The sequence below is a fragment of the Grampus griseus genome, assembly GCF_964374135.1.
Source record: "Grampus griseus genome assembly, chromosome: 4".
NCBI lineage: Eukaryota > Metazoa > Chordata > Mammalia > Artiodactyla > Delphinidae > Grampus > Grampus griseus.
Genome location: NC_138997.1, coordinates 71528947 through 71546557, shown reverse-complemented (window position 1 = coordinate 71546557; position 17611 = coordinate 71528947). Strand labels below are relative to the sequence as shown.

Below are 17611 nucleotides of genomic sequence, written 5' to 3'. Positions count from 1 at the left end.
ATAGAGCTGATGGCAGTGGTGTCCAGTGAGACGTCCTTTTTCCTCACAACCTATCACATTAGGCCCTGACCATTCTTGTTTCCACACCTATGCTCATGCTAGCCCTCTTTCCTTTTCTAAATCCTTCAAGACATAATTGAATCAAGCACCACCATTTCCACAAAGCCCACCCTGATCTACAAAGACCACGTTAACCTGTTACCTCACTTACAGGAATTATAATCTGTAGTAGACACATGAGTCTTGATTTCATATCATTCTACCGGTTTTTAATTGTACCTGTATCTAAATCATGACTAGAATAAGAAAAGTGTTCCTTGAAGGCGAGAATGACATTTTATATTATTCTATGTCCTTCATATTACTTACTCCAGAGTAAGGCTCATAGTAAGTCCTTAATAATTAACTTTTGAATGGCCCTCTGAGCAGCTAAAAATATTTCCAACCATAATTACTTCTGGGTTTGCATAGCTTCAAGCCCTTAGGCCTATGTTTTAGTATATATGTTGCCAAAGTGAGCACAGGGCCTTTGCTTTTATTAAAGTGTGCATAAGCATACAAAAAAGACAGGGTACAGAACTTTCTTTTTTCTTCCCACACTGGCCCATACACACTGGGCATCCAGTAAATGTCATTAACTAACTACAAAAAAAGCTGAAAACTTCAGGAGCTGGAAATTCATTCCAAATATGATAGGAAATTCCAAATGTATCTGTTACTGTTAAGATTGGAAACTATAAGGCTGAAAGGCCCTGTTTTGTTTAAAACTTTAAAACTTGGAGATAAGGGAAACGGATACTCACACATTTTTTCTCTTCTAATATTTTTTTTTTCTCAAGAACTGTTGATGAAGGACAAAGTAGAAAAGGTAACTATTGTATCTTTTTATTGTCATGTTTCTGAAGAAATATTCTTTTATTTTTGGAACTCTGCATAACCTAAAGTACCCCATCTTCTTTCTCTGGGTTCTCTAAGCATGTAAAAAAGTATAAGTAGAAATAAAAACATTTCACACTGATGCCCAAGAGTATATCATTTACACATAAAAAGATGGCACTGTTTCAGAGCTATGTGGGCAGTATTTTAGTCATGTGGAAAAGTCAACTGGGAAAGAGAAATTGAGTAAGCCTAGCCTCAACTCCATGTGAAGCTGTCTGTGGGTGCGTAAATTGACTCACTTAGCTGACCCTGGGAACAAGTTTATATTACATCCAAATGACACCTCTATAAAATTCCATACTTTTTGGCTTTCGTTGTTTAATGAATATGGTTATTTCAAAGTTAAGAAAAAATTCTTTTTCTAAATGCTATCCATGAATTTTTCAACCAGACTGATTCTTCATTGTTTCCTTTCTACAGGAACAATCTACAAGAGAAAGAAAAGGGAAGAGAAAGAAAAGGATGAGAGAAAAAACTACACATCTTACTTGGATTGTGCGAGACAGCCGGGTGCAACCATATTCTGATTCTCCTCCTCGGCCTGGAGTGCAGTGAGTTCCACCATGTTAACCATCACATCATTGGTGTGGCCCGGAAGCTGGGGAAGCACTGAAAGGATCTTCTCCACCAAGTTGTCTCCATGATGTCCAACCGCCCCTGTTTAAGCAGACAAGAAAATATGAACTCACAAAATGGGAGGAAAAAGCAGCTAAATTAATGTTCTATAATACCCCTTCTATCAAAAACAGTATCCATTTTTAGCTTCTGTTACACAAATCAATAACATAAACCTAACATTCTGCCCTTAGTAACACTAATCAATCTCACAATTACCTACAAAATGTATGTCTTGTGTGTTGGACTTAATGGTCCCTGAGAGCAGGCACTGTGTCTGCTCTGGTTACTGCTATAATTCCCAGCACCTAGCATAGTGCCTACACATGGTAGGCATCAATAGGTATTTAGTGGATAACTAAATAATAAACATTTGGAAGGTCAGGTAAATGGCGTGATAGGACAACACTATCCTGAAATTTTAGAGCCCAAAGGATTTTCTTTATTTTACTGATGAAGACCTTAAGACCCAGAAAGGCTTAGAGACCTGACCAAGAATAGCAGATCTCCCCTTTGCTAGAAGTTTATCTTCATCATGGCAACCATTTATCTAGTTCACCCTCTACCCACCATGTCTAGCAGGCAGCTTGGCAGCTAGCAGGCTCATTAATTATTTGTTAGATGAAGGAAAGAACAAATGAATGAATAGTAACAGTTTGCAGTGATAAAAGCATTTATACAGTGCTTTCTGTGTACCAGGCACTGCTCTAGGTACTTTACATATATTAATTCTTTTAATAACAAATGAATTAATAAGCTCAAATTAAAATTCAAGACCAATGACACAGTTTAATGCTTTTTCCATGAGACCAAGTTATCTTTCCAAAAGCCATCAATGCTTGGAAGACATGATTCCAACAATGGGTGGGACTGGCCAAATCAACTTGTTTTGATCCCACCCACTTCAAATCAATTACTATTTTACTTCCTAATGTCTATCTCTATTGTTTTTGCCATGTCATATTAATTGCACAGAAGAACTAGGTAGAAAAGACTAAACCAGAAATCCAAGGAATCACTGTCAGCACCATCGTCTTCTTCGTCACAACAGCTAATATTTATTGAGAGCTTATGATGTACCAGGTATTAACTTCCATACTGTACATTTATTATCCACTTAATTCTTGGAACAACTCTAATAGGTAGGTATTATTATGCTCATTGACAGAGTAGAAGATTCAGTTTAAGTAACTTGCTCACAATTATATATGTTGTAAATTACAGAGCAAGAATTCAAACTCAGGAGGCAGAACTCCAAAAACCACGCCATTAAAAAAAAACAACAATCAGGCCCATAAAAATGACTTAAGACAGAACCAGCATGAGTGCTTCTAATGTGGCTTCTGATGCTAAAGAAAAGAGTTCTAATTCTACCAGTAAAATATTCACTTATTAGGCCTGGAAGGAAACATGTCTTATTTATGTTGTCTATAGTTTATGGTTGTCTCCCCAGCACTCACACTACAAGCTACTCATTAAATACTTGCTGAATGAATGCCTAGTGACTATAAGTGGCCCTGAGATCCACAGGGCAGTCAGAAGTCTCTAAGTGAATAATATCTTTAAGCCTGGAAAGAATGGAGATACGACGATTACCCCATAGCATCATTTCTCTCTCCACTAGTAACCTCCTCACTTATTTGAAAACTTCCACTCATCACTACAATAACTCTTCTTTGAAACTGGTGCCCAAATTCTGAGCCCTGCCCCCAAGCTATTCTTATTTTTATTTGCCATTCACAGACACATGGTACAGACAAGTAGTCTATATGTTCTGCCTTTCTTTCCTAACTTCTTTAGCCCCTACAATCTAGCTGCTACTCACTCTTCCTCCCTATGCTAAATGCAGGGGTCTTTGGCAAGTCTCAGTTCATTAAACCTTTGGCAAATTAAAACTGTTGACTAATCCAGTCCTCCTGAAACTCTCCAAATATGAGAAGTCAAGACATGGCATACTTATTTTTCCTTAAGGTTTAATAGCTAATAGTTATTTTTACAGAACCAATGTATCATTTACATCCTTAAAATATTATATACTAACACCCTAAATGTTCAGAAGTAGAGGAGTAGTTTTTTAAAATTATGGCATATTTACTGAAGCAGTTCTCAAATTGTGATTTTTATTTTCTTCTATTTATTTATAGATTCTAAACTTTCTATGGTGAACATATATTCCCGTTGTAATGAAATGAAAAAACATGCTATACACACATATAAATATCCCAAAATTTTACCAAGGGTTATCTTTGAATGGTAGGACTTTGGTTGATGTAAACTCTACCTAAAATTAATTTTTCCCCCGTGTTTTCTGCAAGGAGCACATGAGACTGACCTAAATTAATTAGAAAAATAATTTACACTCTTTCAGAAACTGTTTAAAATATTATATATGAGAATTAACAAAATGCCAAATTTACATGAGCAGGATTACTCAACTTTTTAGGTTTAGTCAAAAAGAATGTGTATTTAACATGTGATAATGAAGGATAAAGCAGGTAGGTATAGGCTTTCAACTCATGTCCTGCTCTTCTCTGAATACAGTTTGTTGCATGTCCAGCTTTAGAGGGTTCAATATACATTTTAAAAATTTAATTAGTGCCAGTTACATGACTCAAACATAGACTAAGTATTTGGGGCCTCTCAATGTCACAGTAACTTCAGATTCTTCCTCTATGAAATGAATAAAATGCCAAGATTTGTATCACACTTAAATTTTCAGAGAGCTTAATTTTTCCGTTATTATAGAAATTTTAAAGTATTATTTAAGACGCTGAAGAGTGGAAGTCAAGCTGAACCCAGTTATTTTTCCCTGTCCAACTGTTAATCTAGCCAAGAGCAATGGGATCTACTGGCCAGAGAATGGTTTATTTCCCAATGCCTTCTTTTCTAAAGAGGGTATAGGAACAAGAAATTGGATACATGGGCTCTAGTGGTCCCATCCTCCATTAGCTCCTTGTGTGATCTGAGGCAACTTCCAAAAATGTGGTGCTATTTTACCAAGCTAAAAACTCAGAGTTGGTCCAACCAACACCTAAATATCTTTGAAGCTCAGTATTTGAGATCCTAAATTCAGTCAACTGTTTCAAAGGCTAAACTTTTATAGTTAACAGCACCGGAAAAATAGCAATCCTGTATGACCCTGTGGATCATATGTGAATGTATGTGCCAGTATCATCATCATAAGGCATATAACATCTACACTTGCCTCTACTTATAAGGAATAAAGTGAGAAGCAAGAATTGAGGCATCTTCACAAGAGCTCAGTCATACTGTAGTAGGGCTTAAAGATAAAAACACAAGAGCCTTCTGTACATTTCACAAACAGGATATTTTGGGATTATGCACAGTGTCCCTTTGTGTTGAGATAGAGTTACTGGATTCTTGGAATTAGTATATTCAAAAACTCACCTCCTGGGACTTCCCTGGTGGCGCAGTGGTTAAGAATCCGCCTGCCAGTGCAGCGGACGCGGGTTCGAGCCCTGGTCCAGGAAGATCCCACATGCCGTGGAGCAACTAAGCCCGTGCACCACAACTACTGAGCCTGCGCTCTAGAGCCCACGAGCCACAACTACTGAAGCCCCGCACGCCTAGAGCCTGTGCTCTGCAACAAGAGAAGCCACCGCAATGAGAAGCCCGCACACTGCAACGAAGAGTAGCCCCCGCTTGCTACAACTAGAGAAAGCCACGGGCAGCAACAAAGACCCAACACAGCCAAAAATAAAAATTAATTAATTTTAAAAAAACTACACAATACACAAATCTTAAAAAAAAAAACACCTCACCTCCTTTCTGATTCCCCATGACTCTTTCTTAAGAATATTTGACCATCTTTCATTATTTTGAGATGTTTCAGTATTTGATGACAGTTCTGTCTTCTAAGAACAGAATATTTCATTATTGCTCCTGATGTTTCCTTCTATGTAGAAGGACAACAATTAGCATAACATTTCTGAACTTGCCTCACCTCCTTCAATCAATCCCTTTTCCCCTGGGTTGTCAGGTTCTACTCATTCTGCCTAGGATAGGTTCTGCCCTTGGAAAGAGGGAAAAAGACTTTCTCTGGTCCACTCCTGATGCTGAGTGGGTAAACCTTCCAACCCAAGAATTTGGTGTTAGGAATCTCACTTGCCCATAGATGTAAGCCACATTCTTTAAGGTTCACTGTATCCACCATAAAACTGGTATTTTGGCCTCTGCCTGCCAACTCTTTATTCCATATTCAATTTAGAATCTGGATGGTTAAAGGAGTGTTAGTTATTAATTACTCTTTAATACTACCATTTCTAACACTACCTGTGGTTGGCTCATATCAGTCAAATCTAGTACAAAGGGGATGTATTAAGGTAGATAATACATACTGGTCAAAAGGCTGTTTCAGTTTGCCATATACCAGGTAGGACCCTGGGGGGATGGAGGCAGGAGAATAATAAGGCAGTACTTCTATAGGTTTATTCAGTAAGTAGTTTTCATCACACAGTAATTTTAGATAAGAGTCACATAGCATTCATTATACTGCCCTAACTTAAATCTTCTCCTACACTCCCTCTTTCTGTGAATGGATTCTGAAATTGCCCAGGCTAGAATACTTGGCATGTCTTCAAATTCTTCTTAACCTTCTACCATTATATCAGTCACCACTCTATTAATTCTCTCACTTAAATACTCAACTACTCCTTTCTTCATCCCTCCTATTACTGACTTGGTATAAATTCACATCATTTCTTACCTAGATATTTTAATAGTCTCCTGATCAATAGTCTCCTAGCCGCCAGTATTTCTTGCTTTTATCTCAAGGAGCCCACTGCTCCTAGGCTGGGCTCCTCGATGGGTGCATGGGAGGGTTGAATTTTATGAGAAATATTTTAAGTTTATGCTTTTATCTAGATAATCCACAACTTTGACCAGTTGCTCAAAAAAAAAGTTCCTTAATTTCAAAACAGTTAAGAATCACTGGAAAAATAAAAAAAAAAGAATCACTGCACACCACACAGTATAAGTTAGTTGAGCTGACAGCTATCAATGTTATTCCTCTCTACACACTTTAAGAACAAATTAACAAACTGTGCTACATCCATACACCTGAATATTACTCATTAATAAAAAGGAGTGAACTACTGATAGAAGCTACAACATGGATGAATCTAAACCGTATTATGCTAAGTGAAAGAGGCCACTCAAGAGGCTATATACTATATGATTGCATTTATATGACATTCTTGAAAAGATAAAACTCTAGGGACAGGAAATGGTTCCATGGTTGCCAGATACGAGAGTAAGAGGAGAGACTGCCTACAAGGGGTACAAAGGGAATTTTTTGGAGTGATGGCACTCCTCTTATATCTTGATTGTGGTGGGTGGTTACACGACTATATGTTGTTTGACAGAACTACACACTATTTAGGATGAATGTTGCTATGTGTAAATTATACTTTAATAAACTTGACTATTAAAAAAAGCAAGCAAAACGATAACAAAAAACCTACCCATCCCCCCTCAGTTCCCACTTTGGAATCAATAAATCCATCCATCACATCATCCACCAGAGAACTCATTCAACAGAAAATCTGTACATGCACTTTGCCTGCCTAAAAACTTATTATGGCTCCTCACCAAGCATGAAATGTAAAGCCTTTATCTTTCCTCATCATCTTTATCACCCTTCCCTCCTGATCTCTTACCTCTCCCTCAGTCATTCATCCCAACCTTAAGCTCTACTAAAAAATTACCCAAAAAGAATTCCCAGAACAACCTATGCTCCTTCTTACATGTTTGCACACATAGGGAGCTTTTAAAAGAATACTGGTTCCAGACTCTGCCCAGACCACTTTTAAAAATCAGACTTTCTGGGGTGGTTCGAATGTGAGAACCACTGGTCTAGAAATGGCCACCCCTTAAGAGAATATTTGTACCTAAACCATATGAAGGCACATATCATTTATACGTGAATTTGCTAAGCTTTGTGCTTCCTCATAGATTATGAGTTCCTCATAGACAAGAGTCTTCTTAACTGTTTGATCTTTATGCGTGCACTTCTCAAACTTAACGGCACATTCAGATCACCTGAGGATCTTGTTAAAATTGTGATTCTTAAGCCTGGGGTGAAGCCTGGGATTCTGCATTTTTAATTAGCTTCCAGTTGGGCTTGAGGCTGCCAGTCCCCAGGACACACTGAATAGGGAGGTTTTATGTCACTATCACCTAGCACAGAGCCTGCATATAAAAGTTGCTCAATAAACATTTATGAAATGAATCGAAATCATCCATGTCATTCTTTACACTCCCCTAAGTAACCAAAATTGTAGTGATCTTGCAGGATTATACAGAAAGACTCTTTCACTTACTGCACTTCATTTTTTTTTCTCTAGGTATGACAGAATACAGTTCTTGACAAATGGTTAATTCTAACCAACTCTCACTTACTTTAGTGGCAGATAATAGGTCAGGTAGTAAAATTCTTCTGGGTTACATGTATGGCAAATTACTCTTGTACTTATGTTCTTAGTCTTATACTTAGGGGGAAAACATACATTTAAAAGAATAAAACATTAAATCATTTTAAAGGCATATCATTAATTAATAAAAGTATTAATACACATATTCCCCATTATGTACCAGGCAGTGTTCTAGGAGCTAGACATGTTAACTTATTTTACCCTCTCAGTCTTCTGGTGGGTACTATTATCCTCATTTCACAGATCAGGAAACTGACTTATGACTAGGGAGGGGCAGAGCTAAGGCTACTGTAACTAGCCACTCATGCCTATTACACAACCTAGATAAGTGGTAGCAGTTACCATATATTGAGGATCTACTGCAATCCCCTTACTCCTTACATATATCATCCTGTATAATGTAAATCTGAGCATGTCATATCACAGCTCAAAACCCTCCAACTTTCCCATCATACTTTGGCTTTTACTCTAAGTCTTTACTTTGCCCTACAATGCATTCCTTCTGCCTATCTCTCCAACATTATCTCCTATCACCACCCTCCTTGCTTGCAGGGCAAGCTGAAGGAAGCCATACGAGCATCCTCAAACATGTCAAGCATATTCCCACCTCAGGTCCTTTGCACTTGCCATTCCCTGGGTCTTATATGTTCAATACCAAGGCTGTCACATGGCCTGCTTCTTCTCTCTTGTCAATCTCTGCTCAAATGTCACATCCTCAGAGAGGTCTTCCCTAGCTATGCTATCTAAAATGGAGACCCGGGCTTCCCTCGTGGCACACTGGTTAAGAATCTGCCTGCCAACGCAGGGGACACAGGTTTGAGCCCTGGTCCGGGAAGATCCCACATGCCGTGGAGCAACTAAGCCTGTGTGCCACAACTACTGAGCCTGAGCTCTAGAGCCTGCGAGCCACAACTACTGAGCCCACGAGCCACAACTACTGAAGCCTGCATGCCTAGAGCCCGTGCTCTGCAACAAGAGAAGTCACCACAATGAGAAGCCTGCGCACCGCAACGAAGAGTAGCCCCAGCTCAACGCAACTAGAGAAAGCCTGCACACAGCAACAAAGACCCAACACAGCCAAAAATAAATAAAATAATTTTTTAAAAGCTTAAAAAATAATAAAATAAAATAAAATGGAAACCCTATCACTTTTTAATCTCTTATCTACTGTTTTAGTTATATAATGGATGGATGGATGGATGGATGGATGATTTCATATGTTTCCAACAGCACTTCAAGGTCACTCTTTTCCCCTGTTTACAAATGAGAAAACCCTAAAAAGGCTCAATGAGAATCAAACAACAAGTAAGTCACTAAGCTAGGACTTGAAGTTATTATACTGGTCTGGCTCTAACACCTGCAATCTAGTCAGAGCCTTAAATGGCTTCTCAATTGTTCCTCATACCTATGCTTATTTTAAACAGTATCCTCTGAACCCTAAAATAAAGATATTAATTGGTTATTTTGCATTTTGTGGAAAATCAGATTGGGGGAGATGGGGGAGGAAAGAATAAGTCACTTCTTTGAATACTAAGGCAGCACCAGAGTCCAACAACTGTGTTTAGTCTTGGAAGGTGCTAGCTTCTAGAGGCCATATCAGCATCATCTCTACTAACCAGGACGATGATAGCCTCACATATGAGAGAGATTATGAGCACAGGCTCTAGAGCAAGCTGCCAAGGTTCAAACCCTGACTCTGCCATTTACAAGCTGTGTGATCTTGGGTAAGTTAGTTAACTCCTATATGTCTCCATTGCCTCATCTGTGAAATGGGGATCATTATAAAAGAATTATTATGAAAATTAAAGGAGTTTATATATATAGATTGCTGAGAAAAGTAGTATGCTCTCAAATGTTAGCCACTATTAATACTCTCAAATTTCAAGACTTTAACAAAATAATATACAATCACACCTTAAAGCAAATATAAATGCACAAGTATACCATAATCCCAGGATTAAGAACCACCCATTGGATTGGGAGTTAACCTTTAACTGACTAAATTTAATTTAAAAGTTTACATGAAACTAAAATTCAGGAGAATTGAACCAAGAAAGGAAATTTATTTCCCAGAGTTACCGCCACCTCCTATCTTTTGATCTTGAACTTGTAGACTATCAACAAAGCTCTCTAGTCGATCTCAAGAGCCAGAAAAGAATGGAAAGAAAACCAGACTCAAACTTTTCGAGATTCATAAATCACGTCTACCTTTTTAATTGTCCCTTGAAACAAATTAGAAGCCAGAACAGTCGGTAGAATGCTGTATTTAAATCCCCTATGCAAACATGCCTGAAGCACTCTGCAGAGACACAAGCTTCTGTGTGGGCTAGACATGGCAGAAGTATGCCAAAATCGTAGCAACAGACACTGGTGGCCATTTACTTCTCAAACAATTGCAACAAACTTTCTCTACTTTTCAGCCCTGAGAGCTTATCAACTGCTTCAAGGGAGCAAGGAACTTGTCTATCTTGTTCACCAATGTTTCCCTAGACCTGGAACAATGCTTGGCACATAGTAGGCACTCAATAAATGTTTACTGAAAAAAAAAACCCAACTATTAGACAAAGCGATATTACTTTCAGCAAAGATGATGACAAAAAGAGAAATTTCTCAAAATTGTAAGCATGATATTAACACTGCCGAATATTTATGAACTATTGGAGGTTATTTTTGGTAGTGTCAGTTTTACATCCAAGAATATATACATAGGCATATAAATCTTCTAATGGTAAATTATCAAAAATGGCATCCAAAATATTTAACAACAAATAACAAATTAATATACTAGGTATATAAATTAACATCTAAATAGAAAACTAAAAATGTATTTCCCTTTGGCCGCTATATTAAAACTGCTGGAGCTTCCCTGGTGGCGCAGTGGTTGAGAGTCCGCCTGCCGATGCAGGGGACACGGGTTCCTACATGCCACGGAGCGGCTGGTCCCGTGAGCCATGGCCGCTGAGCCTGCGCGTCAGAGCCTGTGCTCCGCAACGGGAGAGGCCACAACAGTGAGAGAGGCCCGCGTACGGAAAAAACTGCTGTCACATAATTTAAATTGCAATTCAAACCATTCAAGTCATTCCGATCATTTCCAATTACCTTTTGACTTTTAGAAACTGTTGGTGTAATCATCTATATGCTACAGCTATCCCTGGCTAAACAATGCCCCACATTCTGTCTAAACCACAATATGATGCAAGAAACCACACCGGTATATGTATAGCTGATTCACTTTGCTGTACAGCAGAAACTAGCATAGCATTTTTAATCAACTGTACTCCACTAAAAATTAAAAAAAGAAAAGAAAAGAAACGACGCCAATTTTTTTTTTTTTTTTCCCCAGAACGCGTACCTCTCACTGCCGCGGCCTCTCCCGTTGCGGGGCACAGGCTCCGGACGCGCAGGCCCATCGGCCACGGTCCACGGGCCCAGCCGCTCCCCAGCACGTGGGATCCTCCCGGACCGGGGCACGAACCCGCGTCCCCTGCATCGGCAGGCGGACTCTCAACCACCGCGCCACCAGGGAAGCCCCACGCCAAATTCTTGTAACAACAAACCATGAGCTCCCCAGCTCCTTATGCTTGTTGCATCCAGAAAGATCAGTAAAAATATTGAGCATGGTGATCAGGTATGTTCCTGGACGCCAGAGCCTGGATCAAGGTTGGAAAGCACCCGCGCCAAAAACAGTGCCACCAACACCACCTACCCTACCACCCCATCCAATTTTGGGCCACTCTGGAGCAGAGGAGAAGTGCTGCATCTCTACAACCGTCACTACCAGCATGAGTTCCCTCTGCTGCCTCAACACCCCTGGGGGTCAGCTGCATCCACACCACAATGCTCCTAAGCCCTATCACTCGCCTCCACCAGGCAACAGTAACAGGTAATTCTCAACAAGTAGAGAATTTCCCTTTACTGGCTAGTACAGAAGTACTTTAGTATTTAAAAAACAGGTTTGACAATACAGCTATGCACCAACTGAAAACCAGCCCTGAGGATTACCAATATGGAATAATAACACTATGTTGAAACATTTTTGAAATAAATGAACCATTAAACTGACCATCTGGAAGATAGTATGGAGGGTTATCCAAAAGGTATCCATTAAAAAAACTTCAATTTATAAGTTATTAGGACATAGTAACAAACTTGCTCCAATTAGTATCTATCCTCCAAAATCTACCCTCCACCAGCCAGATATAATTTAGATCCCTTCTGAAGGAGAGAATGTCATAATTTAAAAATGGGAAGTAGATCATGGACCTTTTCTTGGCTACACTATGCCAAAGCTTACTGGTTTCAGAGGGGACCACAAAACAAACTCGTTCCATGCACCAGTAGAGAGGTAGATAGTTGCGCCCCAGGGACACCCCTTTATGCCACCCACTCTGGCTTCCCTTTATCTCCTATCCCACCAGGCCACTGTTGCTGCCACCCACCACCTCATGCAGGCACCTCTCCCCACTCAGGAGATCTCACCCAACTTGAGCTCCCTCACCCAGGCCTGGTAGCGCTCTCCTCCCTGCATGGACACCTATCTTGCTTAGCCCCACCTAGATGCTTTTCCACTGAATTATTCAGTAAAGTAGGAAGGAAGCAGAGTCCTTATAATTTTAAATGTACTTGGGAAATACCTCAAGGAACTTTTGGGAGGTTCACTCCCATTGCTTTATCATCAGCTTGCATAGTTCTCTTGGCATTCTATTGAAAACAATACTTTCATGGTTCCTCCTAAGCCCTGGACAAAGTAAGTGAATTTTTCTTTCTCTTTACCTGTTGCCTTGAATCTACCCAGAGAGACCTCCCATTTGCTCCCTTTGAACAATGCCCCTTTTAACATTAAATATCCTTTTACATGGTCTCATGTACCTAAAATGTCTTCTCCCACACCAGTTTGCTTAATGAGTACCATCACCAATTTAAAGCACACCCTGGAAGCCCACCTACTGGCAGAAGGATCCTAAACAAGTACAAAGAAAGTGAGCACTTAACTCTGACAATTGAGAAAACAAAAGATGCTGACCTCGGTCACTAATAGAAATATTGGAGCAATCCTGTCACATCTGGCCTACTACTTAATGTTTCTGCTTTTCTTTTTTCCAGTAAAGAACAACTTCAGAGCCTCAATTTTTTATTCTTGAAATGATAAATAATACTTAACTCACCTAATTTGTTGAGAAGATCAAATAAGGTAATGTGGAAGTGATTTTTATCCATTAAATAATCACATAAATATGATTAGTTAATATTATTATTTCCTTTCTCAAATACTACTGTGGTCCCAAATTGTCAAATTTTAGAATATTCAGAAAATGTGTGCCCCGCTGCATTTGTGAATGACTAGTGATGCAACTTAGGAATCTCAGAAGTATTTTCAATCAGAAAAAATAAGTACACTAACCTCAATGAAAGTCTAGCTCTCAGCAACCTTTAATTCACCTGTTCATTCATCCATTCATTCAATAAATATTTACTGAATACCTACTATTTTCAAGGCACTCTTCTGAGTGCTAGTTAATAAACAGTAAACAAAATAGAGCCCCTCCCTTCACGAGCTTCCGTTCAAATGGGAGGAGACAGGCAACTGACAGTCAATTAGCATGTTAGGTAGTGGTAAAGACTATGACAAATAAAGTAGGGTAAGGGGTTAGAGAGTGTCTAAAGAAAGTGGTCAGGGAAGGCGTGTCTGAGGAGGAGACATGTGAGTGGAGATTCGAAGGAAGTGAGCGACAAAACCATGTAGACACCTGAAGGAAGAGCATTCCAAGCTGAGCTGCACAAGAACATCAAAGGCCCTGGGGCTGGGACATACTTCGCATGTTGAGAAATGGTAAGGTGGCCAGCATGCCAGGAGAGCAGTGTGTGTGGGGAGATCAATAAGGGATGAGGTGGGATAGGTACACACAGGCAGATGATGTATAGCCTTGGAAACCGTGCTAAGGAACTTAGATTTGATAGTGGGTGTGATGGGAGGGTTGTGAGCAAGCAAATAACATGTCGCCAGTTTTATGTTTTGATGGGATTACACAAGAAACTGCATGATCTGTATGTCTTCTGTACTTCTTTAATATTTGTATTTTTTTAACTATTTACATCCTCTACTCTGTTGTGACAAATGCTGCTTTCAGACTGAGTAAAATGGATTCTGATAATTGAATATTGGATTTGGTGACATGGAGGCCACCAGTGATCTTGACAAAGGAAGTTCCTGAGGAGCACTGAGGGGCAAACAGCCTAATTGAAGTCAAGGGAAAATTGAAGCAGATGATTGTAGAGACAGCAAGTACAAATTTCTAAGTTTGCTAAAAATGGAGCAAAAGTGAAACTGAGCCTGAGGGGTCAAGAAAGGAGATGTTCCATTCTGTGTGTATTTTGATGGGGAAAACCTAGTAGAAAAGACTTTTTTAAAAAAATGATGATCTAGGAAAGGGGAGGGTATTTGAAAGAAGTAAACCTATGAGAGAAGTGAAAAAGGAAAAGATTTAGTCTGCAAAGGAGGAAGAGTTGGCACTAGATAGTAGCAGGAACAGTACATCTTTTAATATGAAGGAAGGAAAGAAAAATATGTGGGGTACAGAGGTAAAAAGGTTGGTAGACTTAGTGATAAGAAGATACAGTTTTCTGGTGGCTTATATAAAAGCAAGAAAGCTGAGGGGGTGAACATGGGGAGGGAAATCTGGAGGCTTGAAGCGAGAGAAAGTATAAAATACTTGTGCTGAATGGCAACTTTGTCTTCCTAGCGCCCTTATTTTCTAAATCATTCTTGACTACTTCGTATTGTAAGCTTTTAGAGGACAAGAAGCTACACTTACCTTGTTTTTTTCTGTATTTAGAAGAGTCATATACAAGGAAGAGATGCATAATATGTAAAGGAGTAGTTGCTATGATGCTGGATGGCCAGGACATTAAAGTTTGCCTAACTGGAGTCTTGGGGGGGGACACAAAAATATGTGACCTTGATTAATTATGAAACAATATGTCACATTTTGGGCAAAAAGAAATAGAAGCATAAGCAGTATATACCACGCACTCAAAAACTCAACAAGCATATACTCACTCATCAGGTGTTTTTAATCCTCTAAGAGTTCAGGGGTGTTACAATGATTACTTTTATTTAAATCACACTGACAGGCTGAGTACCTGGTTACTTCAGTCACATAATTAAGCTTACATCTCAGTATTACCACTTAGCTTACTTTCTATTTTATGATCTGAAAATGAATCTTATAAGGTCAAAAATTCAAATGCACCTGTTGTGGTTTTTTTAACTTCATTTGACATTTCTTTTAACCTACTGAAGGGAATGCTTGCCAAAGTCAGTTTCCTGATTATTCTCCCTGAACTTGGGTGTGGCCAGCCTACACTACCAGCAGCATTACATCTACCTAATTAGAGAACAATAAAGTTGACCTTTGAAAATAAATGCACGTCAAATATCAGAAAATGTTTTTTCTTCACCTATTTTTAAGGGTAACATTTGTTACTTATGTGTATAAATATTATTACAATTTGGGACTACCCAATCTTCAATAGAATGAGAGCTAAGAATAAATGAACATTTGAAAATATTTTCACCAGAAAATGAGACTAAATACAATTGTACATATTTCCTACAATTCTGTTTAGCCTCATTTTCTGGTGAAATTTAAGTTCAGCCTCATTTATTAACACTCACGTAAAGAAACTTGAAAGTCAACTAACTGTAATATTTTCGTGTTTTGTGGTACAGGTTACCTCCACTTGTTCATCTGTTAATACTTCTCCAACAACTTAAAGCTTTCTTATGAAGGATTGTTGTGAATACTGATATCTGCACATGTCTAAAAGGTTCCCAGGTGGACAGCTCTCCTCCATGTCAGGATAAGTCTGGTTTTCCAATCTCTGGGCTAGATGCAGTTGTTCTTGTTTAAAAGGGCAGTGCACGCTGAGGATGTATTTACCCAAGATAGCATTTAACAAATTTGCTGATTTGCTTGTCTGTATCCCCCCTCTAGACGATAAACTGGGGGATCAGGGACTGTGTCCATCTAGCTCTTCTTTGACTTCTCAACCTGACACATAGTTAGAGGTCAATAAAATATGTGTTGAATCAATGAAAGTCCCAGCACTTTGGAAAGCGGTTATGAAGCCTTCCACAGCAAACGCCACTTACCTGTGAGATCCAGAGTTCTGTCCACAAAGACCACTGATGCCCTGCCTGTGGCGGTCTTCCTCCTGTTCTTGGCGGGAGCAAAATTGGCCAGATCTGCAGCGATGATCCGACTGAGGGAACCTACAGCAAAACACTCCTCCCGTACCCCTAAATGCTCACACAGGGAACTGAGGCCGGACACCAGGCACCTAATCGTCAGCAGCAGCTCAGGGGTTAGGGTAGTGGCATCCACCTCAGCCAGGTTTCCCAGCCTCCTCTTGTCCGATCGGGCACGGTTGAGGATATGCACATCCTGGGGTAATAGTGGGAAAAGGGAAGCAAAAGCTGGAGTCAAGGCAAGGTGGGGAGCAGCACATGCGAGTAACAACGGGACGTGCAGCACCTCAGCCGTGTAGTTCATGTTGCCCATCCACTCACACAGCTTCTCCTCCAGTTGCTCGAACACTGGCTGCTGCCCTTCCAGCTCAGCCGCCGCCGCCGCCGGCACGTGATTAGCCGTGAGGTGGACTGCGTGATTCACAGCCGTGACCACCACACAATACTGGAAGTGACTGCGGCAGATGATGTCCCGTAGGGTCTCCACGGTCCGGCCTTTCAGCAGGCAACTCAACACAAACACCGCTTTGGGCTGCTCGGCTCCGCCACCAACTGCGGCGGGCTCGAACTCCCGCAGGTAACACGCAGAGTTCCCCACCGCCTCCAGCAGCCGTGAGGACCCGCAGCCCCAGTGCAGGCTCTCGGCGCAGGCGGCGTCCAGGTACACCACGGCCCGTTTCACTTTGGTCAGGACCTGCTCCCAGGCTTGCTGGGTGAAGGTCAGCACGCCTGGGGTGCTCATGGTGGGGATTCGCAGACTCAGGGCACCGAGCGCAGGAACTTCTCTCAGAGCTCACAGCTTCCGGGAATTGGGCTCCCGGAGACATTGACAGTCAACACAGTACACGTGGGACGGCCTCCGACTCATCCAGTGTAGGCGCATAGTAATGACGTTACGGAGCGTGATTGGCTAGCGGGGAGACGTCGCGGAAGAATGGTGAGGGCTGGGAATAAACGGGCGGGGCTCGGAGGCTCCCGGGTGCCTCGAAAGTTCGGGGAAGTGGAAAGGAGCTGCGTAAGAAAGAGCTGAGGGGTTTTCTTTTCGTCTCCCTCTCTGCTCGGATTATCTTCGCTGCTCCTTGAGAAATCTCAGGAATGATAAATCCTAATTCTAAATATGATATTTTCCTTGGATCTGAACGCATTTCTTTAAAAGTGATGTGTTGCCCAGCAAAACTAAGAGCAGCCAGAGAAGATAAAAACAACCAACTGCTGTGTGATGTTTCTTAGTTTATACATTACTATCACATACATTATTGGACACAAACCTCTAACAGACAACGGTTTCTCTCACTTTCTCTATCTTCCTTCCCTCATCTCATTGGCACTAAATCTTGATCCACTTCAAAAATCTAGA

The 17611-nt window shown here is 40.4% G+C and overlaps 1 protein-coding gene across 2 annotated transcripts in view; it reads right to left on the bottom strand.

Moving 5' to 3' along the window:
* Positions 1–17059, bottom strand: part of SCFD2 (sec1 family domain containing 2) — a 394898-nt gene extending 377839 nt beyond the window's left edge. For both annotated transcript variants that reach the window (XM_082653726.1, XM_082653727.1), the window contains exons 1-2: positions 16159–17059; positions 1428–1596 (exon numbers count right to left, since the gene is read on the bottom strand). In XM_082653726.1, the coding sequence (XP_082509852.1) occupies positions 1428–1596; positions 16159–16996 (1007 nt within the window). In that variant the 5' untranslated portion in view covers positions 16997–17059. The remainder of the gene's footprint in view (positions 1–1427; positions 1597–16158) is intronic.
* Between the last annotated feature and the right edge of the window lie 552 nt (positions 17060–17611).